General features: G+C 38.0%; 2 protein-coding genes across 2 annotated transcripts; both read left to right on the top strand.

Annotated features, from left to right (window-relative positions):
- LOC113055712 (small ubiquitin-related modifier 2) lies at positions 1–6,905 on the top strand. The gene is made up of 4 exons (XM_026222103.1): positions 1–156; positions 1,259–1,390; positions 5,364–5,435; positions 6,319–6,905. Exons 1-4 carry the CDS (start codon positions 136–138, stop codon positions 6,379–6,381), a joined length of 288 nt encoding a protein of 95 aa, XP_026077888.1. The 5' UTR covers positions 1–135; the 3' UTR covers positions 6,382–6,905.
- Positions 6,906–7,349: 444 nt separating this feature from the next.
- LOC113055625 (jupiter microtubule associated homolog 1-like) lies at positions 7,350–19,494 on the top strand. Its single transcript, XM_026222046.1, has 5 exons — positions 7,350–7,524; positions 9,882–10,021; positions 13,325–13,437; positions 15,513–15,543; positions 19,074–19,494. Exons 1-5 carry the CDS (start codon positions 7,469–7,471, stop codon positions 19,187–19,189), a joined length of 456 nt encoding a protein of 151 aa, XP_026077831.1. The 5' UTR covers positions 7,350–7,468; the 3' UTR covers positions 19,190–19,494.
- Positions 19,495–26,977: the final 7,483 nt, after the last annotated feature.

Here is a 26,977-nt window from a genome sequence, read left to right on the forward strand (position 1 = left end):
CGGCGGAGCGCGGAGAGAGGACGCCCCGCTCGTGACCGCGCACGCAGCGCCTGTTTTTAATCGGGGGCGCGGACGTGCGCGCTCCCGCTGAGTCTTTTGTGTGGCGGCGTCGAGAGAAGCGCAAACACAATAACCATGGCCGACGAGAAACCCAAGGTGAGTGGCGTTTAGAAAGGAAGGGATCGTTTATTATTGGGAACAGTTCAAGGCGTCTGACGGGTTGCGAAAACACGGAAGGACGCGGATGGTTTGATTTTTAACGTGAAATATCGCGCGTAGCGGATAAATACTGTAACTGCCGCCTCAGAAACACCGGAAGGAGACGCGTGAACGCGCATGCCGAGCTCACACCGCGCGCGACACACACAGACGCATTCACATAAAACATAAGAAGGAGAAAAGACGGTAAAACGACTTAATATCGTGCGTATGTTGTTGATAGAAACGCGTCATGTGCGAGCTCTAATGGAAACATGTTTTCTGTTGATGATGCGAGTCTGATGCTCACATTTGCATCCATTCATCACGTGCAGCCACAGCAGCTCATGCACAGCACTGCTAATAACACCCAAACCCGCTAAAACCACCATGAAGATGAACATGCACGTGTTTGTTTATTACTGCATTGGATTTTCAAACCATCTATCAATCCCATGTATCCATTTTGTTCAAGTTTATGACTGACAGCACTCATATCCATTATGAAAATTCCAGATTAATCATAAGACCACGTGGTTTTGTGTACCTCAGATAAAAGTAGTGTTTGTATTGACCAAAATAGGCTTATGTTAGCTTCTGGCTTTCTCTGTCCACGTTAACTACTGCATGAATTCACAATCTGTTTTAATCATCAATCCACGAACAGCACTCCTGTTGATAAATCATTGATGACAGCCATTTTTTTAGAATAGTACAGTATTTTTGAAACAGACACATACAATACATTTAAAAAAAATGAATACATAAAAATATAAATAAATTGTCGTTGCCCAAGGGCATAGATTGAGCCAGACTCAAGACATTTCTGTTAAAAAAAGGTAAATGTTCTTTACCTGTTGATCTTCCCACTAATTGTAACTATTATATGTAATGCATTTTTATGTTTCACACTGAGATTTCCAAACCAGCAGCTAATGGAAATGTCCATGAATAATTTCATCCAGTGATTGCAAATGAGATGTGCATAAAATATGCAATGAAGAATGATGTAATATCTCATTAACCTTTATGTATGTACATTTTGTTTTGTTTTTCTCAGGAGGGGGTAAAGACGGAGAACAACGACCACATCAACCTGAAGGTGGCGGGACAGGACGGGTCAGTGGTCCAGTTTAAAATTAAGAGACACACACCCCTCAGCAAGCTCATGAAGGCCTACTGTGAGAGACAGGTGAGGTGCCGGCCACACACACACACACACACACACATGATCTCCTCTGTGAGCTCGTGTCAGCTACAAGCACGAAAACTTACCGTCCCAACAGCATTCTGTAGTCCTGGCTACACATATTAGAGTTTGTGTTAAAATTTTACATCGTAATTTCTTTACTGTTGTTTTAAAGAAATACAGTCGTAGCATTTTATCACAAGAATAACAAAAATTTTGTTATTAGCTAAATTGCATTTGTTATTAGGGATGTAACTATTCAGTCAACTCTAGATTCTATTCACAATTTTATTAATTTTTTTAACAAAATGAGATTTAAGACAAATTATAAATTAAATGTTTCCTTTTATTATTGCTTGGATAAAATACTGTACACTTTGTAAAATTGAATATAACACTAATTAATTAAATACTAATGTAGCATGTGCATATTATTGCTCTTTTGTTGGTTTGCTTCTGTTCTCATTTGTATGTTGCTTTGCATAAGTGTTTGCTAAAAAGCAAAATTTTTATATAATGTAAATAACAAAAATTTAATTTACATTTTAAAGTGAGCCCCAAGTCATAAGTAACACAAATAAAATAAATATCTTCATATAAACAAACTAAGATTTTGTCTGTGCTCTTACATTTAAAATAAGAGACAACCACTGTATTTTAATCATGATCCACACAAAGATGCGGGTGGAGCTTAAAGTGTTTCCTTGGTATCCGTTGTAAACAAAGCACCTATGAACACCGCAACAGGTGGAGCTTAAAGCGTTTCCTTGGTTACCGCTGTAAACAAAGCACCTATGAACACCGCAGCAGGTGGAGCTTAAAGCGTTTCCTTGGTTACCGCTGTAAACAAAGCACCTATGAACACCGCAACAGGTGGAGCTTAAAGCGTTTCCTTGGTTACCGCTGTAAACAAAGCACCTATGAACACCGCAGCAGGTGGAGCTTAAAGCGTTTCCTCGGTTACCGCTGTAAACAAAGCACCTATGAACACCGCAACAGGTGGTGCTTAAAGCGTTTCCTCGGTTACCGCTGTAAACAAAGCACCTATGAACACCGCAGCAGGTGGAGCTTAAAGCGTTTCCTCGGTTACCGCTGTAAACAAAGCACTTATGAACACCGCAGCAGGTGGAGCTTAAAGCGTTTCCTCGGTTACCGCTGTAAACAAAGCACCTATGAACACCGCAACAGGTGGTGCTTAAAGCGTTTCCTCGGTTACCGCTGTAAACAAAGCACCTATGAACACCGCAGCAGGTGGAGCTTAAAGCGTTTCCTCGGTTACCGCTGTAAACAAAGCACCTATGAACACCGCAACAGGTGGAGCTTAAAGCGTTTCCTTGGTTACCGCTGTAAACAAAGCACCTATGAACACCGCAGCAGGTGGAGCTTAAAGCGTTTCCTTGGTTACCGCTGTAAACAAAGCACCTATGAACACCGCAGCAGGTGGAGCTTAAAGCGTTTCCTTGGTTACCGCTGTAAACAAAGCACCTATGAACACCGCAGCAGGTGGAGCTTAAAGCGTTTCCTTGGTTACCGCTGTAAACAAAGCACCTATGAACACCGCAACAGGTGGAGCTTAAAGCGTTTCCTCGGTTACCGCTGTAAACAAAGCACCTATGAACACCGCAACAGGTGGAGCTTAAAGCGTTTCCTCGGTTACCGCTGTAAACAAAGCACCTATGAACACCGCAGCAGGTGGAGCTTAAAGCGTTTCCTTGGTTACCGCTGTAAACAAAGCACCTATGAACACCGCAGCAGGTGGAGCTTAAAGCGTTTCCTTGGTTACCGCTGTAAACAAAGCACCTATGAACACCGCAACAGGTGGAGCTTAAAGCGTTTCCTCGGTTACCGCTGTAAACAAAGCACCTATGAACACCGCAACAGGTGGAGCTTAAAGCGTTTCCTCGGTTACCGCTGTAAACAAAGCACCTATGAACACCGCAGCAGGTGGAGCTTAAAGCGTTTCCTCGGTTACCGCTGTAAACAAAGCACCTATGAACACCGCAGCAGGTGGAGCTTAAAGCGTTTCCTCGGTTACCGCTGTAAACAAAGCACCTATGAACACCGCAACAGGTGGTGCTTAAAGCGTTTCCTCGGTTACCGCTGTAAACAAAGCACCTATGAACACCGCAGCAGGTGGAGCTTAAAGCGTTTCCTTGGTTACCGCTGTAAACAAAGCAGCGCTGCACTTGTGAACTTTAATATGTATTATACAGAGGAAGATAAAAAGAAAATACCATCTAAACCTTTCTAAAGACAGTAAGTTCTCCTCAGACATACATTCATATAAACACCTATCCCTAAATGAATCACTATTTGTTTAGCATCTCAACCGATGTTTATGATTAAAATGAGCAAATATCTGTCAGTGCGGAATTAAAATTAGTTTTACTTTTGAATTAAGTTCATTTTTTTTGGCAAGTATTACTCTGTTTTTTATAATAAGCTCATTTTGCATAGAATTGCACAGAAATCAAGGCTTCGGGGGAATAATAATATTATTTAAAATGAAAGAACACGGTGTTCAAACCTTTGAAATTAAATCAGAAATACATCCAGTTGTTACCTAGACATTTGGTTGAATATTCGTGTACTTTCTTCTACACATTGCAAGAAGAAGAATAACTGATATTTGCTAGATAATGTCGTGGAGAAACATCCTGACCTCGCTGTCAGTGTAACAGAAATCAAAGACTCAGTGTGAAGCAGCGTGTGAAAGGGTCGCAGTAATGCTAAGGCCACAAGAAGCTTACAAAAGCTCTTCGTTCTAATCAATAAACACTCGCACATCCATCTTTTTGCTGGCTTTATCTCTCCCTCATGTCCAAGTCAAGGTTTCTTCCATGCTAGAGAGGGTTAGAGAGAGAACAATGACTCTAATGTTCACGTTTGACAGAGAGCGACGCTAGATCACTCCTGAGATCAGATTGAGCTCATCAGAAGTGTCCAGGCTTTATGAAGCGCTCGCTCAGTGCTGTAAACACAGCAGGTGAAGACGCCTGATCTGTAGGTCACTCACGTGTTTCCTGGCGGAGGAGGAGGGGTTAATCTCATCGTGGAGCAGAAGTAGGACAGCGTTTGCTGGAAGGAAGTGTCCCGGCCCTGAGGTTCATGTTCATTCAGACGTCAGGAAATCCTTGTCAGCAGCGGAAAATAAATATGAAGGCTGATCAGTCATCTTTATCTCAGACTTTGAGTTCCCTTGAAGGGGTGGGATGTCCGAAATGATGTCGGATACTGTGGAGACCTTCAGATTAGCATTTTAAGAAACTGATTTACAAATCCATTCGTTAAAAAGAAACGGTCTAATTGATTAATTCATTCAGGATTCAGGATTTATTCAGTTTTCAGTAAGTTCGCTAACTAAAACTATAAAAAAAAAAAAAAAGTTGATTGAAATAAAGCTAAAATATAAATATAAGATGACAAACTTAATTTAATTTAGTTCTTAAGGCAAGATTTCAATACAAGTTGAATAAAAAATATAACAGTATATAAATAATAGTAAACCCTAAATAACCCTAAGTAATCATTTGAACAAAATTATTAAAATTAAAATGAAAACTGAAAATATATGTAAAACTTTTCCTGTTTTTAGCTGGCTTTGTTTACTAAAACTATTAAATTAGATTAAACACTTAATTATTATTAGTTGCCAACATTTCTAATTTTAATTTAGTTTAAGCATTAAAATGACTAACTGTAAATAATAAAAAAGAAAACTGAAATAAAAAATAAACCTAAATAGTAATTATTAAGAATAATTCATTGGTTTTTTTTTTTTTATTCAAATAAAACTGGAATAAAATATAAATATTAGATGAAAGACTTGAGTTTACAAATAATGTCAAAATCACATAAAACGATAAAAATTTAACTAAAATTTAAATGAAACTGAAAGTACAAAAATAAAAGCTGTCGCAGTATATGAATACTAGTTCAATAACAGCAGTGAGTGTTGATGTGCTTGTCTCTCCAGGGACTGACGATGAGGCAGATTCGATTCCGGTTTGACGGACAGCCGATTAACGAGACAGACACGCCCGCACAGGTATGACATCACTGACGCTCACTGGGTCTAACGGTGACATCACTCTGTACAGGTGTGTGTGTGTGTGTGTGCGTGCAGGGGTGTTAAACCGGATGGACTTCAGTCAACCCTGTTTAATGTAAAGGAAAAGACTAAGCTTGCAAAACCTGTTTGTGAATATCCAGGTCATTAAAAAAAAGCCTAATGGCATTGTTAGAAACATTAAGAGAATGACGCTTAATTGCATTGTGACATTATCTTCAAAATTACTGTTAATTACTGCAATGAAAAATAATTGCTTCAAAACAGAAAAAAATATATAATTTACTTTTTTTTTATCGTGCATTTTCTGTAAAGCTGCTTTAAAACATCATCTCCCTATGTAATTTTTTATATTTCATTATAATGAATTTATACATGTATATGAATTTGTAGAGAATTACTGCATATTATATAGTTTCTTGTACTGCCTTTAATTTAGCGTAATTTTTAATTTATGGTAATAAAAAGATATGTTAAAACGTGTATTTGCCAAATTAGTGTAACATACAAAATGAGTATAATAATCAGAATCCAGTTTGTATTGTCGTTGATGAATTAGGCAAATTAAGCAATCACTTTTTATTCATCCAGTCAGCTTAATAATTTTCTCGGTGATGATTGGAAACTAAAAGCCTGTCTTCAACGCTTTTGTCTGGTTTAGAAAGAGCGGGTGTCATGTGTGCTCTCAGATGAACGTTTAGGGAAGAAGAAGAGTGTTTTTTTTCACACATAATAGACCTGATCTGAATGAATCTGGCGTGACAGCATTGCACTGTGATCACATGTGACTCACGTTACCTCACATGGCTTGTGTTCATTAATAACAGTGAATAATAAACGACCTCGTCTTGTTCTCCTGCAGTTGGAGATGGAGGATGAAGACACAATTGACGTTTTCCAGCAACAGACAGGAGGACACATCTGAATGACCATCTCTCTCTCTCTCTCTCTCTCTCTCTCTCTCCGCTCCTCATGGTTATCTATAACTGCTGTTGTATAGTGTTTTCAGTTCATCATGTTTTTCTTTCGTTTTGTACATAAAGGGTTTCTGCTGCAGTAATTATTACATTGGGATTTTTAATTGGTGTGAAATCTGACATGTAAAGCATCATCTGTGTATAGACCAACTAATACATGTTTCCCCTTAAGACGTGTGGGTTTTGTTCTGGCTCGGATCTGAGCTCACAGGCTTTTTCCAGAAGTGATAAAGAAATGTTCTGCTCTGTTATACTTCACGCAGACAAACCTGCAATTCAGATCGGCTTTCTGTTTTCCATTCAGACAAATTGGTTTTAAGACTTTTTATTGTAGTGGTCACGTAAAGTGCGAGTCTTGTGTTAAACAGGCTTTTCCTCGAGTGCGTTCGAGCGAAGTCCTGTTTCAGACAAGTCCAGCATCTGTCTGTATTGTCTAATCTCTTGTTGAAATAAAATATTCTCTTTTTATCAAGCTGTCAGTGTGTTTTAGTCACTGTGCTCAATCTTTAAACTGCTTTTGCATTCTGAATAATTGTTTTGTGCATAATTTTAGCAATTATTCTTGAAGCAAAGTATCATTAGATGTAATTCTAGATTATTAAAAATCCATTGTAGTTTGAATTATTAAAAATATGATTGAAATTTTCACTAAAATGGCATGATATGTGTATTTCAGTCTATTAACTTTAAGAAACTTTAAGGTATTTTAAAATATTGGAATAAAAGAGCAAGTTTCAATTTGCATAACACGTCGATATCCTATGGCTGTTTTTGCAGTAAGCCACACATCACATAAACTTATAGTGTGAATGATGGCCAGTGCTCCAATCAAACGCCAGGGACCGCTGGCCCCCGTCCAATCAGGTCGCGCGTCGCCCCGGTGGGCGGGGCTTCGTGGGCTGGTCTAAAGCGCCGCTCAGGGTGCTCGGGTTTCAGCTGGTCCGGGTGGAGCCCATGCGGGAGAAAGGATTTAGACGAATTCAGTCCTGCTGAAGGGTTTCTAACGCGGCTTAGCGAGCACATTACCCGCTCAACATGACCACGACGACCACTTTCCAAGGCATGGAGCCTGGCGCCAAAAACAGCTCCAGGTAAGTGTTTTTAAAAGGGTTTGTTGAGATCCGAAGGAAGACAAAAGAAGAGGAGCTCAGAGCTGGAGGTGATGATGATGATGATGATGATGATGATGGATGGATTCCTCCACCAATACACGAACGCAAATGAAGCTTATCAACCTGAATATTTAATGGGTTTGGAATGGATTGATTCACGTTTTCATTTGGTCTGAATGAGCCCAGACTGTCTGTCACCATCATCATCATCATCATCCTCCTGGCCATGAAGACCCATCCACCCTTATAATGATCTGAGATTCACTCCAGGCTCATTGTATGCAGGTTTGATGTGATGTCTGGTGTTTTGATGTGGATGGTGCCCAAACTTCACCCAGCCTAAAGGAATGGGGCTGGCAGGCCATCTCAAACTGGGTGATTTGCTTTAAAGTTTATTTGCATCGTGTTTCATCAATACATGTTTTCTCTGCTGCTTATATTGTCATCCGTTTAGTCCCAGTCATCTGACTGTTTGGTGTAACCTCCAGCTCTGGCCCAAAAATACCCGCTCCATTGTCCTTAAAAGGTTTCTGATACTAGGGTTGGAACAGATGCATTGAATTTGGTCCAGCCAGCCAGTGGAAGGTTTGCTCGTCTGGCCAAAGGACTTTGGGATGCAAACTAACTCATTTTTTTAGGTGTGTTTGTGTATCCAGAAATGATATGGTCTGTAACTTTCAAGGGAGGGATGGAAATGCATTCAGACATTTGCATGTCAGAAATGTTGCATTGGCTTTTGTTTCCGCCTGATGCACACATCTTAAACGAGGATTAGGGCATCGTCTGGTATATTAATCCTAATATCAGACATCTTGGCTTTGGGTCTTGCTGCAACATGTTGCCTCCCTCACCACCTTTGATTCTCGTCCCCCTGTCATTTCCCCCAGTTTTAGTCGTTAAATCCTGCGTGTCTGGGGTTCCCCTCGGTGGAGAGGACAGAAATGTAGGTCAAGCCGAGAGCAGGCGTGTTTATTGGTCACTCGGACTGATTTAGGGATGTTTTCAGCATGCATCTTGGGCTTGAGGAGGGCTTTTTAATGCCATGTGTCTCCCGTGTCGGTTGGGTGGGGTCTCGAGCGAATGGCCTTCTTCTCTAATAAAGTCTCTTGATCTGATCCCAAGCTTTAGTCTGGTTAAGGCATTAGCTGTTTAACCAGTCCATCCAGACGGCACTGGTTGGTTTTATAATCGCCACACCGTCGATTCCTTTGACAAAAGGAGCAGAAAGTTGTGTTGGGATGGAGGTGACCCTGACAGCTGCCGGCGGGTGTCAGCTGGTCTCCTCCTGCGCCGATGGAGGGAGGGTGTTGAGATCAGCTCTGGGCTTTTCAAAAGCATTGATTAGGGCTTCCCTCGACCACATCAGTCACTTTACCCCGGGTTTGTCCACACACCCACCCTCGTGTCTTTTTAATGAATCAACATATGTGCTGAATCAAAACCATCCAGCACTGGAATAGCTCTGGTCTGGTCAGCTGTGTGTGTGTGTGTGTGTGTGTGTGTGTTGTGTCTTTCAGTTTGGGGTTGGGTGGTATGACTGAAGCCATTCGTTGTATGAGTCACTTGATCGATCTATCACAATATAGATATTTGTACAAAGTGGTGCATAGTTCATACATGTGGTAATGCCTATTTTATTAGCTTATGCAAATGTGACTGGTTCGATTCCCAGCGTATGCATGACCTGATGAAGTCATAAAAGTGTCTGTCAAATGCACACATTAAAATGTATAAGGCCTATGTCTTATCAATGCTATTTAATTGATTATGCAAATTGTTTTATGTGTCAAAAGTTATACGTGCATGAAAGATACAACTAATAATATGATTTGACTTCACTGACTATAAACCGTATTTTATTGGACTTTTCTGCTATATATGATATTAGGCAAATATACTTGTGGGCATTTTTTCTTTAAAGATTTCAGAATGAAATCTTTTGTATGTTATAGTGTTTACTGAAATGTTACTGTGCTGGTTTTCATTTGTTATTACTCTAAGCTCGTCATGGAAATACACTTCTGATATGAGCACACGGTCAGAAGAAAGACTTAAATTTTATATCAATGCACCAAGTTGACTAAACTCGAGACTTATGAGATACCCTGCTTTGAATTTTTGCATGTTGCTTCCTCGTTCTCACATGTAAAGCATGTAAAATGATAATTTGTACTGTTATCGAGGGTTTAAATCTCTACTGTTGACTTATTCGCATCGTTGCATCATGTCACAAGCACCATGAAGTCCTGCGGTTTCCTTCATGCGATATGTGCTGTTTATTTGAAGCTTGTGTAATTGATTTGTTGAGCCGAAATCTTCTGACCCGTGTCTCGTAGGGTGCTGCGTCCCCCTGGCGGAGCCTCAAATATTTCCTTCGGCTCGGATGAGGAGAAGCCTGTGCGCAAAAACAAGATGGCCTCCAGTATCTTTGCTGAACCTGATGACCCTCACGCCCACCGGAGGAACAACCCACCAGGTACAGAACACACACACACACACACACACACACATCTGGTTTGAATTCTGCTGCTGGTCAGGTCTGGGTTTGGTTAGATTTTAATGCTTGCATTATTTAAAACCTGCATGGCGTCAATGTCACCTTTATATGTTCAACAACTGTGATGATTTACAGGAATGTTTACTGTAAATGAGGAAGTCAAGGACCTCATCTGTATGAAAGTATACACTAGTTTGGGATGTACGCACACACATATTTGAAAATCTCTTTTGCTGAGCAATTCTGCATTTATTGGATGAAACAAGCAGAACTTTTAGCAGAAACGTCTACATTTTACAGTGATGTCTGTCAGACCGGTTGTGCGTCTTTCTGTCGTCTGTCGGCACACGGAGAGAACGTCTTGGGTTCACACGTGTGTTTGCTCAGATAAGCAGCAGTGTGAACTGATTTTAGCCTGAGTTCGGTGTTTAAAACCTGCCTTTGAACGTTTTATCATTGTTAACTTAGTAATCTGCCCTCACTATATTTGCTTTGTTCACAGACGACCACAAGTGTTTCAGCATGCCTTTGGCATGATGTCATTTCCTGGACAAATAACCCGACCGTCCAGTGATTCAGGAAGTGATTCACGGTGTAGGGAAAGATAGTGTGTGACATCATGTTGAAACACTTTCACACAGTGAAGGGAAATGTTGACTACACCTGAACTTTATTTAATAATTTAAACCATGTCCCCACTGCCAGCGCTGTGTCTGTGTGCTGAAAGTAACATGTTGCTAGTTTAGCAACACGTCAAACTCTCCTCTCCCGTGTGCTTCACGTGCTGCTCCGAATCTGTCACTCTTGAAGGATGTTCCCTCAGAAGGGAGCTGTATATGTAGACAGCACGGCTCCTCTGTGTTTAGATGTTCAGAGTCTGACAGCATCTTTATCTTCTGGAATAGAAATGTGTGTTGTGTTGTGAACACCGTTAGCCCTGCAGGAGCTGTATCAGGATAATCTGAGCTCTGATTCAGCGCTAATGCTCGACTCGGCCAGGTGTCCTTCATAGATCTGCTGATTCTCTCTCTGAAGACCTTTCCCTGGCTCTCGTCTGAGATGTTGAATCCCGCCGCAGCGTTTGGGTCGTCTGCTTGTTTTACAGCCGTTACTCAGAAAACAAGGCTCAAATTCAGTAGAAATCAAAATCAAAAGACATGCATAAGAGGATCTAAGTGACCCAAAAAACTGAGTGCCTTTCAGAGATTTGATGCCATGATCTCCAGGTCTTGAGATTGTGAGTGACTGATATGAATTTTGCATCATGGCTTTAGGGAAAACTCTTGGGCTTTTTATGTGCAGTATGCATGAGCGCAGGATCTGTGGATTTATAATGTGGGTCTGAGCTGACAGGAAGTTGAGCGAGACGTCAGAGGTGCCTGGCAGGATGTCTTTGTGATTGTCTTTTGTGTTCTGTAAGGGGTTTTGGTTGTTTTTTTGTCAGCTAATGGAGTATAACAGTTGGCTCTGGAAGTTAAAATCCCATAACATTTCTCTCCATTATTGCAAGACAGCAAGGGTGAAAAGGGTACAAGTGTAACGAATGGTTATCATTATACTGTCCCCAGTTGAGTAATCGCGGTACATCTGAGACAATTATTTAGCATTACTGATATGTTATGTTTAAATAAGCGTGTTTCTAATTGGATAAGCAATCATTTGCAAGCATTTCCAGAGAATTAATCTGAACACTGGATAAAGCCAGGTTCAAAAGTCTTATTTTATTTAGCTTGATTTTTTTACTGAGGGGATTTGAATCACTCTTTTTATCACAAAAATACTAACAACAGCCAGAAAAAAAAGACATTTTCATCATGTTTTTTTTGGAATAAAAGGTTATATAAATGATCTCTTAACAAACCCCTCAGTAAAAACCTTCAGAGGATAGATGGGAATAAATTGGTTAAATTTGGTGGAAGTGCTGTTGAAATGGAGAAACTAACTATTTTTTAAGAAATGTGCAGTAATAAACTTAAGCGAATGATGTATGAACAAACCCCTCAGTAAAAACCTTCAGAATATGGATGGGAATAAAACTAGATTTGGTGTGTGTAAGTGATACCGAAGTGGAGAAACAAAGATATGTCATAATTGAAATCTACAGGCCAAAATTGAAAAGTGTAATAAAATAAGCACATTTTGATGTTTTATTAATAGTCCATGACATCTCTTATAAAACGGCTGTTTTTTGTTTTTTCAGTGCAAACTAAAAATAGATCAATCCAAAGCCAGTGTTTATTGGTGAACATGTTGAAGAGAAGCCAGTAGTCTGTCGATTCATTAAATCAGCTTTTTAGCCACAGAAGCAGTTTATCTAGCGTAGTGAAGCATCTCCACTGACATCCGTTTAGAGAAGAAGCCTCTTGTCTCTTTGCCAGTGTACTGCAGCGTAATGCTTTTTTGTGCTAACCTTGAAGGCTTTCCTTAAAGCAGCTTTAATATTTTTTCCTGTCAAAAACTCCTCTCCCCATAATCCTGCAGAATCACTTTTTTCTCGTTTTCAACCATATTTTTTATTATTTTTCTGTTTCTTTATCTAAATCTAAGTGTGATGTTGATATGTAGTTTCATATCTGCTCTGTGTCATGACTCTGAAAGGTTAACTCTCTCCATCGTGAGAAGCCCGTCCCGAACAAAGACCGCTGAAGGAGAGCGTTTGTTAGCGTTGAGCTGGTTTGACTCCATTGACTCTCAATGGGATGCTGTTTTTTCTCCTCAAACCAAAAGCTCTTTGTGTCTTGTGTGTTGAGATGTTGTTGTCCTCTGACCTCAGGGTCGTGTCACTCAAACACTCCTCAAAGCCTCGAGGTGTGTGTGTGTGTGTGCCAGTGGCTGTTTTCCTCTCTCATCACACACACCTGTTGCACATGTGTCTTATGTTTATTCCAGCGTCTGATTGCAGAAAACAGCTTGATGTTATTTCATGACTCAGATTGACTTCGAACATCAAGCAGTGACCCAACATTGAACCACAGTTGTTTATTCTACAAAATGACCTTAAAATCAAAGTGGTGAACGTTTACCATGGACCATTAACATGGAGGATATTTCTGACATGATGTTTGAACTGTAAATGCATGTGAACTCAAACAGCCAGAGTGATTTACCTCCAGCCAAACACACTGAACAAATGTGGACTGGATGCACAGCCTTTCATTTTATACCTTTTTATTAGGTTTCTATTGTAGTTATTGATAACGAGGTATGCACTGGTGTGTGTGTGTGTGTGTGTGTGTGTGTGTGTTCTGTGGTCTGATGTGTGTGTGTGTTTTCTGGTCTCAGGTGGAGAAGCGTCTGGCGTCTTGTGCGGTGAACCCTCGGCTCCTCTGAGGCGATGCCAGCCAGCCATCATCTATGATAACGGCACTCCTGTTGATCAGCCCGCCAACAGCACGGTGAGCACACACACACACACACACACACAGATGGTTTTTATACTGTACAAACTGTATATTCTATCACCCTTCACCAACCCTACACCTAACCCTAACCCTCACAGGAAACTTTGTGCATTTTTACTTTCTCAAAAAAACTCATTCTGTATGATTTATAAGCGTTTTGAAAAATGGGGACATGGGTTATCTCCTCATGAGTCACCCTCTCCTTGTAATATACCTGTGTCATACCCATGTCATTATACAGAGTTGTGTCCTGATATGACACACACACACACACACACACACACACACAACTCTCAGATCAAACGGGAGGTTAACGAGTGTGGTGTGAATGTAGGTCGTTCAGTGTAGTTCATGTCTGTAATGAACTGTTGTATTGACTTCATGCACGCTCCTGCTCTTACTGTCAACAGTTCACTGTGATAGCAGACAAATTCAAGTCTGACACAAAACACATATTTATTAGAAATACATTTGAAATATTGTTTCCTGTAACCTTTCATCAAAATAAATAGGAGTACTGTACTAGAAAGCCAGACAGAAAATGCGTAATTAAATGTTTATAATGTATTTATTTTGTGAGATGTTTTCCTTCAAACTTTCATCAAAATAAATGTTTATTCATAGCGTAAACATGTTTTCATTCATTTGAAATATTTGCCTGAAATTAAAGATTTAAGAAATTCAGAACAAATCTATTTGATGTTTTCTTTAAATGTTTGTTTGTTCACTTGTTAATTTTAATGAAACATTATTTTCTGCAACCTTTCATCAAAATGAGTTTAAAAGTATGTGAGCAATGATAAATCAAGCACAATTAAGCAGAGAGATTTGAGACAGAAAATACATAATTCACTCTTTATTATAAATGTATATTGTCAGACGTTTTTATATTGCAACCTTATATCTAAATATCTTAAATATTTAAATCTAAAATAAATTTTTATTTTATTTGTTTTTGTTTTCTTTAACCTTACAGTGATTTTATCTTGAACTTTAAAGCCTGATAAATTCAGGACAGACTGAAAATACTAATTTATTTATCAAGCTTTTTTTGGTGTATGCATTCATTTATTATAATTTTTTAAAAATATTTTAAATATTGTTCTCATCGTCATCAAAATTCTGATTAGAAACAAACAATGTGAATTCAAGACAAACAGAAACTATTTTGTAAGATTTTTTTTTTACTTTGTATTTATTTAGATGAAAAGACATAGAAAATAAATAGAAAATATTCATAGCATAAACCATTTTATTTGAAATATTTTTATATAAATTTTAATAATTTTAATTTAAATTGTTCTATAAGTTCAGAGACTTTCAGGACAGAGAAAATTATTTTATTATATATATATCTTTATATATCTTTCTTCTTCTATAGCAGGTCTATCAGATTGACCTATTAAATGACTAAATCTATTTCTCCACAAGAGATTTAATAGATCGATTACAAGGTTATATGGAGAATATATGAGCAGCAGTGAGATGTAGGTCAGGTAAATCATTGAAGAATACTGTGAGAAATATTCTGTGGCTGAAGCTCAGAGTGGTTTTATTATTGTAAATGTATTTGGCTTGCAGTACTTCTGTTCACGGACTGGATGTGTGTCTCAAATAACATCGTTAGCTGGGTGGGGTCTAAATGAACAGCCGCAGGGTCCGTGGACGACACACACACACACACACACACACACAGCTGTTCTCTGGGTCAGTGAAACCACAGAGCTCTCTACTGTATGTGGACTGATTCATTCATTCGTCCTTCACAGGAGGAATTTCTTCCTGATTTTGTCTGGTTCTTACAGGCGTTTGTTTCTGTTTTGTCTGTATTTAATGTCTCTGCTCTTACAGAACACTTTTAGTAACATGATCTTGAATCACAACGAGAAACTTGAAATGTGTTCTGTTGATGTACTAAATGCAGAGAGAAATGTTTTTATTCGACATTAAAACCCTTTGTTTTCTCACTGGATATTCAGTGTCACATCGAGGGGTTAAAACGGTGTTTCATGTGATCTGAGCTGAAGTAAATCCTGATATGTGATCTGGACTCTGCTCTTGTTTTGCAGGATCAGACTGAAAGCGAGCAGGAGAACAACGGTGAGACTCTTCTCAGTATTTGGTGGTCTTGTGGGTTTGGGTGACGTGTGACTCTCATTGGTGGAGGAATGCTGCTAATAAAGGCTTGCTGAAGCTCTGCTTTAGCTCTGGAATGTTCCTCTCTCTCTCTCTCTCAGTTAAGGTTTATTCCATGAGTCCACGTCTGCTCTTCTCATTAAGGACGTCTGCAGTAGCGCTGTTTCTGACGGTTTCGGTTCACAATGAGGGGATCCCATTAGAAACCCAACACGTCTAGGGAAACTCTGACTCTGGTGTAATTAAATGATGTCCATTCGGACTTGTGTTGGCACCACTCATTTTCATTTGGGTTTTTTAACAAACTATCTTGACCGATGAATGAATATAGATTAAACCTCTGGGATCCCCACCTCTTTTAAATCTTCTGTCAATGGCTTTAAATGATTGTTTATATATATATCTCTGAATATGACAGGGCCTGTATTCACAGAACATTTTATATAGCCACTAAAAGTTCTCCTAAATAGCAAAGTTTATTCACTAAGTTGCTGAGGCAAACTCTTACTGAGGAACAGACCGAAGTCTTCAGCTAAGAGAAAGTGGGCGGGGTTTACCTCATTGCTGTTGATGATGTCAGTGTGCTTATTAACTATGTATGCACTGATTGGTCTCTGTCAGAGATTTATTCGTAGAAATGTTGTAGAACACAATATTATGTTGCCATATTCAAATAAAGGTTTTAAAATGCAGGTTAAGTGTCACTATTTAAACCAGTATATGTTCAGCTTAGTGTCAGCCTCTTTCATGTGTGCTTCTCAGAACTGGTGAATATGCGTATAAACAGTCTCTTTATTAACCGTAGAATAATCATGGCTGATAGTGAGACATGGAAACGTCAAACTGGACACAAGAACAGCTGTTAGTTCATGCACAGCTGGTTAATGAAAACAAGGACATGATTAAAGGAAGAGTTAGAGTCGGGATGACCTCCAAAACCAAAGGCGATGGCTTTTAAAAGCTCATTATCGCCAAAGATGTTTACATTCAGAGGCAGATTTCAGGATCTTAGTGATTTAGGAGTCCTCTTCACTACTCCTAACCTTTCACAGATTCAGGAAATGGTTTTAGTGTTAAAACACTTTGTGAAATACTTTTAGAGCAAAACATTTAGGAGCTTTAAATTTAGGACTGACACGCCTATTATTTTCTCCCAAGTCAGAGAGTTATGAGCTACTTTTAGCCTTGATGTTTTGTGAATACGGGCCCAGATGTCTGTTTGGGGATTATTATTATTATCTATTAGTTACTTTATTAATCCTTCACAGGAAATGATATTGTTACTGCAGAAACCTCCCCTCAGTCCTTTCACACAGACCTATCTACCCAACTAAACACCTGACAGAGAATCATACACTTAAAAACATATGTACGTTCATGTATTATGCACATTATTGCACATTAAAAGCACAGTAATTATTGCACATATGAAGTCGGTCTCCCCATTTAAATGTTCTATCTGTTGTTGTTTTTTAATGTTTTTATAAATTGTTAGTAGTAAAAAAAATTTTCACTTAAATTATTAAACCAAAAATGTGATTGTTTAACAACTAATAATTAATTTCTATTGTACAAACATTTATTATTATTATCAATAATAATAATGTAAGTAAAATTTTACAAACATTATTATTATTATTATTTTTTTTTTTTACATTTAGAGGACATGACAGGTGTCTTTTTGGCCATGGTGTTGTTGTTATTATTATTATTAATAATAATAATAATGATAAAACAAAAAGGTAAAAGTCTTAGTATGAATAAATGACACTTTTGTTGTATTTTCTAATTACTGATAAATGTATAGTTCACAAATTAATAAAATGCACACAGACTGATTTTCCCCATTTAAAAATGAAAAATAAATAAAAGTTTAACTTTATATATTATGGCCATATACTGTAGCTCTGATGTGTGCTGTGATGTTCAGTGTTATGGGATGTTCGGGCTGATCTGGGGTCAGCAGTCCTGCTCTAGTGTTCATGTTCTGCCATTAGTCAATGCACAGTGTAAATCTCATCCTCTCCTGGGTTCTTCATGTCTGCTGGCTGTGGGCTTTTTCACTTTGCATATAATCTGTCCTCAAATGTCTGTAATCAGAATACAAACAGTTAGCATTAGAGCTGATGCTGTATAACAAACTAAACTATAACTAACCAGCACAGTAAGATCCTCATCAGTCTCTTTTGGTCTTCTACACTCAGTTTTCTCTCAGATCAGTTTCTGTGAACGTCTTATATCGCCCCTTGTGGCAGCAATTATGTGTCAGTTTGTTGTAGTTGTTATATTATTATCTATGGTGCATTTCTGGACTCAGTTTGTCAAATGAAAGCATCTGCATTCATATAGTTGAGTAGCATCTATTTCAGGCCGGACAAGTGTGCATTAGTGAGTGTGCATGAGCCCGAACACTTCTCCTGTGAGCGCATGATGAGTCCTTCAGTGAGACGTTTCTGAGTCACACCTTACCAAACACACTTCAGTCGAACACTTCCAGGAAGACCAGTGCTCCCATCCCCATGAAATGCTAATACACTGGCCTTATAATCCATTAGAGACCCAGTGGTGATGAGCTGAGTGAGTCTGTGATTGTAGATCCAGTCTCTGTTTTCACATCCATGTAGTACCAGGTCCAAACTAAACGTCTGGAGCAGCAGTTCTTAACTGGTTTTGCTTCAAGATCCAGATTTTACACAGTAAAGGGACGGTTAATTTACCCTCATCTTGTTCCAAACCTGTTGTAGTTTCTTCTGTTGAGCAGAAAAGAGCATATATTTTGAAGAATATGATTTTTGTTGATCAGACTAGTCGATGGCTGTTTGGAGTATATCGAGTGTGAGCAAATGAAGACAGAATTTCCATCTTTGGGTGAACTATCCATCTTAGGGCCGAGAGGTCAAAAGGTTAAACATGTCTTAAAATCAAACTATGAAATGTATTAATATTACCATGAACTGCACAGACCAAATAATATACAAAATGATCAACAAACTGAACAAGAAACATTGTTTCCGTGTCTCTTTAGATGTCCTGTGAATGGTTTCATGCAGTTAATAATTTATAAACCATGTTCACTCACTTCATCTTCAACTCATGTGGATCATATCGTCTTATCAGTGTTGAATCCGACAGAAATTAGCAGAATACTATAGTTTAGAAGCATGCATATGGTTATATGGGGTTTTATTTATTATTCATTTGAACACCCCCCCCCCCCCCCCAAAAAAAAAAAAAAAAAAAGCATGGCATCAAAGCATATGACTTTTCTTTCTCTTTTTTGGGCATGGAAAAAAACAAAAGTATAAGGGAGTTTGTTTAAAAAAAATCTAAATAATAATTTTTTAATTTAATGTATTTTGTAGTGTATTTAGCTTTGACCCACAGTCTTCAGGTTTGATTTTTGTCCCTTTGTAAAGTTTGGGCACCTCTGTTTCACACATTGCTAATGCAAGCGTCTGTGCAGTCGGTCACTAGTATCTGTGTGTGTTTTCCAGAGGAGGTCGTGGAGCAGAAGGAGGAAAGCGCACAGCCTGCTGCCCCGTCGGCTGCTGCCCACCCCTCCGGCCGGAGGAACCCACCTGGCGGCAAATCCAGTCTGATCCTGGGCTGAGAACGCCTTCACTGAACTTTCTCTGCTCTTTCAGTCTTTTTTTCACCCAGGTTTTTTTTTTTTAAGGAATTCCCCTTCCTTCACTTTTCTCGTGAGCCATGGAAATTTTTTGCCCTCCGCTGTCTTTTCATTTTTTCTATTGCAAAAAAGAGAGAGAGAGAAGCGATCGTTGACAGAAGCACTTTATGTGAGAGGTCCGTTTCAGCCGCTCCTGCAGGAATAATGGCATGAGAGATTCAGATCGACTTTTAATCTGCCCTGGTGTAAATCATTAAAGGAAAAAGGACAAAAAAAAAAAAAAAAAAGATTTGTTGCGCAAAATTTCTAAGTACAAATAAAGATTGATATGAATTTCACTGTGTTTGTGTTTGATTGGAATGGTATTGTCAAATCTAATTAATGCATTTTGTAACTTTTTCATCAGTTGTTAGTTGTAAATGAAAGAACAGAAAGTGTTGGCATGCTTGTTAAACAGTCATCTGTTTCCACATTAAACAAGGTCCACACTAGCTAGACATTTCCACACAATCCCTCACAACTCATGCAGGAACATATTTCAGTTTGTGCACATTTTCTTCAGTGTATGGTGTCATAGGAAACGGAAGTGGAAGTGATGGTGAACCATTAACAGACACCATATGATGTGAAACATTACACAAAATCATGTGACTAAAAAACTTTCATTATTTCTAACTTGAGAAGACAACACTTTCAGCAACATTAAAACCAGTAATAGAAAACTAATATAAAATGAAAGTAATACTGAAATGAGTGTTTGGGAGAGACAGCTAAAATAAAACGCGTTTTAAAATGAAATTCTTGACGCGTCAAGTCTGTCACTTTCAAATATTCAAAAACTTAACCTAGACAATGAGCTGTCTCACAGTGTGATTCTCAAATACATTTAGGTAAATGTTGATGGAGTCTTAAACAAGGACTGGGGGACGTGGTCGTGTTCCACTTCAAATACGACGAGTGAAAGGAGAGCTTTAAGACGACAGGACAATTATTTATGACACTTTATTCACCAGGAGGAACACCTCGTTCCGCGCGTCATACGTCATTACGCTATTTCTACGTCACTGCGCATGCGCAGTACTTTCCAGTTTCGGTTTTCAATCCAATGAAGTGTTTACATGTCCTCTCGCTCGGATTACTAAAGGGATAAACCACTCCTTACAATCCGAACGAAATTTTAGTTGGATCGAGCCAATTCAATCCGATTGATGTGTTTACATGTGACATTTTTATTCCGATTGTGCTTCTAGTACGATTACGATCGGATTAGAAGGGTCCATGTAAACGCAGCTAATGTTCCTCTGTCATAGTCCAGATACACTCTCACACGCTCAAGATATTGTTTAATATTAAAACCAGAACCAATATCAATTCCATTGTCTGAACGAGATCTAATTCATGTACCAAAAGCATATAGACATTACTGAAATCAGGACATATCAACCAGCAATTTAATTTAATTTCCAGTAATGGATGGTAGAAAGTTCAGCAATGAATGGTATGTTATTTATAACAGTCTCTCATCTGATCGTTTATTTTTTCCTCATGTGTCTCGCCTTAGTAACAACCATTCAAAATGGAAACATTTTAAGTGACATGAAGAAAAGACACGAAAACTTCAGTGAACATCAGAAAAACAGCATCCACATTTATGGTTAAAAATGAAAGTGAAAGTGACGTGACATTCAGCCAAGTATGGTGACCCATACTCAGAATTTGTGCTCTGCATTTAACCCATCCGAAGTGCACACACACACACACACACTGTGAGCACACACACACACACTGTGAACACACACCCGGAGCAGTGGGCAGCCATTTATGCTGTGGAGCAGTTGGGGGTTCGATGCCTTGCTCAAGGGCACATAAGTCATGGTATTGAAGGTGGAGAGAGAACTGTACATGCACTCCCCCCACCCATAATTCCTGCCGGCCCCAAGGCTTGAATTTACAACTCTTCGATTGGGAGTCTGACTCTCTAACCATTTGGCTACGACTTCCCCAGCTATAATCTGACAAACGGGAAACATAACCATTCAAGTCAGCAGGAAGAGCCAAAGCTAGTCACAGTTTACTAAATGCAATAGGGTAGGGTGTGTGTGTGTGTATATATAAATATATATATATATATATATATATATATATATATATATATATATATATATTTTTTTTTTTTTTGAGGGTAAAAAGTGAAATAAAATATACAATTACAATGTATTCTTATTCATCTTGCAAAGCATTGCATTAAGTCACAGACATTCTTATAACTGAATATTTAACTGCCTGAAGTAAGATATGTTATTTCTGAATTAGTTAATGAAAAAACAAGTGCACAATTAAATTTTCTTATTTCCTTTTGGGAGGCTGCCAAAGAAACACAGGTGGTCCTTTCATTAGAGAAGTGTGTCTTTTGACCTCCCTGGAAACCACAGTTGTCCCTAAAGGAATAACAACAGTCCAACTCCTAAACAATGGTTGGATTAACAGTGGAGTACAATCCAAAAAACGCCGGAATGCTCAACAGGTGTTGCAATTCAATTAATTTTAAGAATGTTGGTTATTAAACAGTTGACAGCCTTCAACTTCCATAGTAGGAAAAAAAATACTATGGAAATAAATGACTACTATCAAATATCCGGTTACAAACATTCTTCAGAATATCTTCTTTTGTGTTCAACAGAGGAAAGAAACTCATACAGGTGAGTAAGTGATGAAAATATTAAAACATTTTGGGTGAACTATCCCTTTAAAGGTATTTCCCCTCAAAATGAATATTTAATTTCCTATTCGTCCAAAGCTTTCATGACCTTTCTCAGACAGCATTCACTTTCATTGCATCTTTTTCCCCCACACTTAATCTCTCCTTTTGTCTTCAACAAATGATGGAAGGTTGGGTGATTCAATGGTAAAAGAATTGTAATTTTTATCTCAAAAATCTCAGAAATTCTTAGTATTCCGGCCCTCTTGACAACACACACTCCAGTTAGCTTGGCCTCAAGTGTATCCCAAACCTATTAATGTGTTATTTCAGCGTGATTTGAGAATGTTTTATAGAGCATCTTTTGTTTTTACTGAAAACAAGCAGTAATGATGTCTTGTACAAAGAAGATTCAACGTCACAAATTTGCAATGATTTGATTAGATGTTGTGCAGAATCTCAAATATTTCCTCATTTAATGTCACACATTGTCTTTTTGAATTGTTTTAATTCAACGTTCTTTCAATGTGGTCTTAGGCTTTTTGACCCCACAGTACACCAGCGAGTGGGTGAGGATTACACATTTAAACACACTTTTTCAGTATTTAATTTACCTTCTTTTTTAATTGTAAGATTGGAAATATTGAGAGCTTTAAATACACATCTGGTCAAACCTACACTGGAACCTGGAGTTGAATTGACTGGAACCATACTATGCATGCTTTTTTAAAGACAGCATGCTTTTTTCTGTCGACCTGTCTCAACCTGATCAGGTAGGGTCATTGATTTTTAAGAGGACAGATTTTTAAGCACTGAAAGTTTGACATTTTGTTTGATATATTTTGGCTGTATTAAAATCACATTTGTTTGTATATCTATGAATTACATTGCAGAAATTATATCTGACAGTGAATGGGCTTTTTCAAAAGGAATCTATTATAATTATATTTTTTTTATAGACCAGTTTTAGATTTGAATTTTGCTAATACTAATAGCCATGCATTACTCTTTAAACTTATGTATAGAGCATAGCGCTATCACCATCTTCGCTTGGGAATGTTTACTCAACAGCATTTAGGGCTGAAATATAATTAATGTGTTTTCATTTATAATGTTGTTTCATGAGCTTGGTTGGACAAAATCTTACTGTTGTGCATCTTGAGACAAAAGAATGGCACTGACATATTTTAAGAGATGGCAGTGTAAGTTGCTTTGTTAAAACCACTCTAACATTTAGTCCAGGACCAGGTTTAAATCTTGTTTGTGAAACCAGGATTGATGTTTTATAATGTGCTTAACAGAAAAAAACATTTGAGGAACTTCTGACATTCATGACTGGTGGTAATGCCGTCCTTCTTTTGGCTTTCTCAAAAAATCTGAAATTGACTTACACTTAAGAAGATGGATGCCTTATGGATCAACTTGCTCAGTGGAGCTCTTCCTTCCAAGAGGGGTACTTGATGAATCAGAGTTACAAAACCTCCTGACGGCTCTGGTAAAGGGCTCAGTTGGGTTTGGAAACATTTGGTGTATTATGGTTAATCTTGCTCTTGATCATGCTGTCCTGGTTTTCCAAATGTTCAGTATATTAAAGTAATAGTTAACTCCAAACTGAAAATTATCCCATAATTGATTCACCCTCGAGCCATCCTAGTTGTATAGGACTTTCTTCTTTCATCCGGACACAATCAGAGTTATATTAAATAATATCCTGGCTATTTTCAGCTTTGTAATGGTATTGAATAGTGCCAGAGTTTTTAAAGCTATAAAAAGCACATCCATCCATCATAAAAGACATCCATACGAGGTTTATTAACCCCTTGGGGTCGTATGGGTTACATTTATGATGGATGGATGTGCTTTTTAGAGCTTTAAAGTTATATTGAATATTGGATATTATTTAATATAACTCTGATTGTGTCCGACTGAAAGTAGAAAGTCCTGTACAACTAGAATGGATTGAGGGTGAATGAATTAAGGGATAATTTTCATTTTGGGGTAAACTATTCCTTACAAATATAGACATGTTTGTCCAAAGGCTATAGTTCAACATCTAACTAAAGCTGACATTATTCATATTCATTTTAACTTTAAAATTTAGTTTTAGTTACTGTTTGTTCTGGTGAAAAAATTACTACATTTGCCTAAAAAAAAAAAAAAAAAAAAAAAAAAATTTGTCTATAAAATACTTAGACTAAATTTTTTGTTTTATGGATTAATTAAAAAAAAAAAAAAAAGGCTCAAAATGTGTCTTACAGTATAAAATGAAAGTTTGTAACTGATTTCTTGTGTCTTTTGTTTAAATACTCATTATGTGTAGCGTGATGATAGATAGATACAAATACATGTTGGCTTTCCTCTGGCCAACATGTGCGCAGCGCAGTTTTCAGACAAAAATGCTCTTATAAGGAGTTCCGCTATTGTCTACGTCATTAGATCCATGATCGAAAAAAAACAGCCGAAACTTGTACCAACCCACAAGTAAGATTTCCAGCACAGAAATTGTCAGTTACTCCTAAAAAATATTTTTTTACAACTTTGGCCATGTTTAGCATGAGAATCCATCTCTTTAACAGTGTGTACAACTCTGCATACACAAAACACCATTGTACCCCCACTTTAAATAGTGCAATCTTTTGATAATACAGCTTATTAATATTGCACGATCTTGGCTAAAAGCCAAGCCACATAGGTAGTACCTAAAATCCAGGATTGGTGAAAACTAAACCGAAACTGACCTGACTAGCCAGCTAATCTAGTTTCATGGTACAGGCCCCAGGAATCAAATTAATCAACATGAGAACGAACACTGGGTCACAGGGAGTAAAACAAACACAAAACACGGAACACAGTCTAAAATATCGGAACAAGTTAAAAGTTAATAAAATCAATATTTCCTTGGGATAGTATTTGTGTTTGTGCGCAAATGCATTTTTAAAGGATCAGTGTGCTGTGTAAAGTTCAAATATAACACTTTAACAGGCAATTAAAAAAATATCGGTATAGTAAAATTTGCTAATTTACCTGAACAGCACATCCTTTGTCTAGTTTAATGCATCCTTCCAGAAGTCTTAATGATGAATCAATTAATTTACTTACATTTCAAGTTTGATTTTGATGTGGCATGAAAAGCATTGATGTGACGTTTATCTGAGTATTGTGTAAAAACAAGAGGCAGGATTTATCGCACAATGATTTAACCAATCATATCCAAACATAGTGTGATGTAGGCATGTCTCCGCTGTAACTTTAGCTGTGGGTGTCGCTGTCGGGGATTATTACTTTATAAAAATGAATGACTTTTACACTTTTAATGTCACATTTAGTAACAACTGCATCATTCTATTTTTGTAATATCTATTATTTTCTGCATTTTTTGAGGAGACACTGCCTCCCATGCCTCTGTAATCCTCCCCCATGCATCATTTCCAGTGTGTGTGTGTGTGTGTGTGTAAGAGCTCAGATCTTCTCCAGACTCACTGTTCTGGACGATGTCCTGCATCTTCTTCCAGACTCTGAAGAGCAGGTTTCCCAAGTATCGTGGCACATGAATCAGAGCTCCAGAAGGAGTCTGTGGATCCGGCTGTGATGAGATCTGGACTCTGGAAGAACATTCAGGATCAGAACTGAAGTGACTTTGGATCAGAAGCAGAGAGAGAGAAGATCACTCACCTTTCCATCGAGACTGGAAACTTCTGCAGAACAAACACACCATTGATCATCAACAACTCAATCAATCAATCAATCAATCAATGAATCAATCAATCAATCAATCAATCAATCAATCACTGATCTGAAATCAGACCTTCAGAAAGCAGGCGTCACTGTCTTTCATCATCTCCTCCATGTCTTTGATTGTGTGTGAAAGAGCTGAGATGTGTGTGTTGATCTCCTCCAGCTTCTCCTTCATCATCTGCTTCTTCTGCTCCTCTTCCTCCATAAACAGCTTAGACTAATCTTAAAAATGTAGATATAGACTGGTCATAGCTTTTCAGTTATGCTGAAAACTGGTGAACTGAGCTCAAGTGGAAATACTGGAAAACATTACATTAAATGAAAAAATAAAATAAAATTGTGTATAATGATCCAAAGATTGTATAACAGATCCTACACTCGTGATGAAAATGTATTTGACTCTTGATACTCTTTCCTCACCTTAATGTGTTGATTAATTGTTTTCTCAAACCCTCCTTCCATGCTTTCTTTCTGTTGAAGTTTCTTGGTTTAAATATTTGTATTATTAGAAATGTTAGTAGATATTCATTTGTAATTACACTTTTTTTTTAAAATACAAACATATATAACTTACATTTTAACAAATAAACATCCACCCACTACCCCACCCTTGTTGAAGTTTCTCCTGGAAGGATTTCAGTGCTGTACTGAGCTCATCCTAGAAATAAGCAAAATAAAAAGCAGTGATGTGATCATATACTGTAACTGTATGTGTTATGAAGTTGAGCTAAATGACAGAAATGCTGAGTGCATAAATGTGTTGCTGTGTGTATTTGCTTTTTCCCCCCCTCTTTTTTTACATATATGATACAAGAGACATTTGTCTTAATTTATAATCTCTGCACACTAAACACACTGGTTGTTTGTCCTCCAGACAGAAGAGTGTCTTAAAGGCAGGGTAGGTAAGAAATTTATAAACAACTTTCTTCCAAATTTGTTTAAACTTTCTATTTATATCAATGCATAATTAAAATGTAAGTACTCTGATAAAAAGAGTATAAAAATCGAGTGACTCTAGACCGTTTAATCTGTATTAAACACAGCTCATTATTTCCTTTCGGCACGAAACATAGGATTGGCTTAGGCGACTGTCACTCTCTCGCAACCATGGCAACCACCCTTTTGCCACACATGACCTGCCCACTTGCGTACGCACGTTTGATTTGAGGAATTCAAGAGGCACGGATCCTAGGAATACCAAAACAATGGCAGAGAAACAGCAAGCAAAATTCACTGTACCGGCCTATGCAGTTAGTGAAGGCAAACCAGGCAAAAAAAGGAAGACAGTAACAGTACAAGAAAAGGCAATGAACAAAAAGTCTTTGGATAAACAAAGA

This window comes from Carassius auratus, chromosome 3 (genome assembly GCF_003368295.1).
Source record: "Carassius auratus strain Wakin chromosome 3, ASM336829v1, whole genome shotgun sequence".
Classification (NCBI taxonomy): domain Eukaryota; kingdom Metazoa; phylum Chordata; class Actinopteri; order Cypriniformes; family Cyprinidae; genus Carassius; species Carassius auratus.

Coding starts and splice junctions, on each gene's coding strand:
- LOC113055712 (XM_026222103.1), top strand. CDS start 136: ATGGCCGACGAGAAACCCAAG. Junction 157..1,258: donor TGGCCGACGAGAAACCCAAG/GTGAGTGGCGTT, acceptor TGTTTTTCTCAG/GAGGGGGTAAAGACGGAGAA. Junction 1,391..5,363: donor AGGCCTACTGTGAGAGACAG/GTGAGGTGCCGG, acceptor TTGTCTCTCCAG/GGACTGACGATGAGGCAGAT.
- LOC113055625 (XM_026222046.1), top strand. CDS start 7,469: ATGACCACGACGACCACTTTCCAAGGCATGGAGCCTGGCGCCAAAAAC. Junction 7,525..9,881: donor GGCGCCAAAAACAGCTCCAG/GTAAGTGTTTTT, acceptor CGTGTCTCGTAG/GGTGCTGCGTCCCCCTGGCG. Junction 10,022..13,324: donor CCGGAGGAACAACCCACCAG/GTACAGAACACA, acceptor TTCTGGTCTCAG/GTGGAGAAGCGTCTGGCGTC.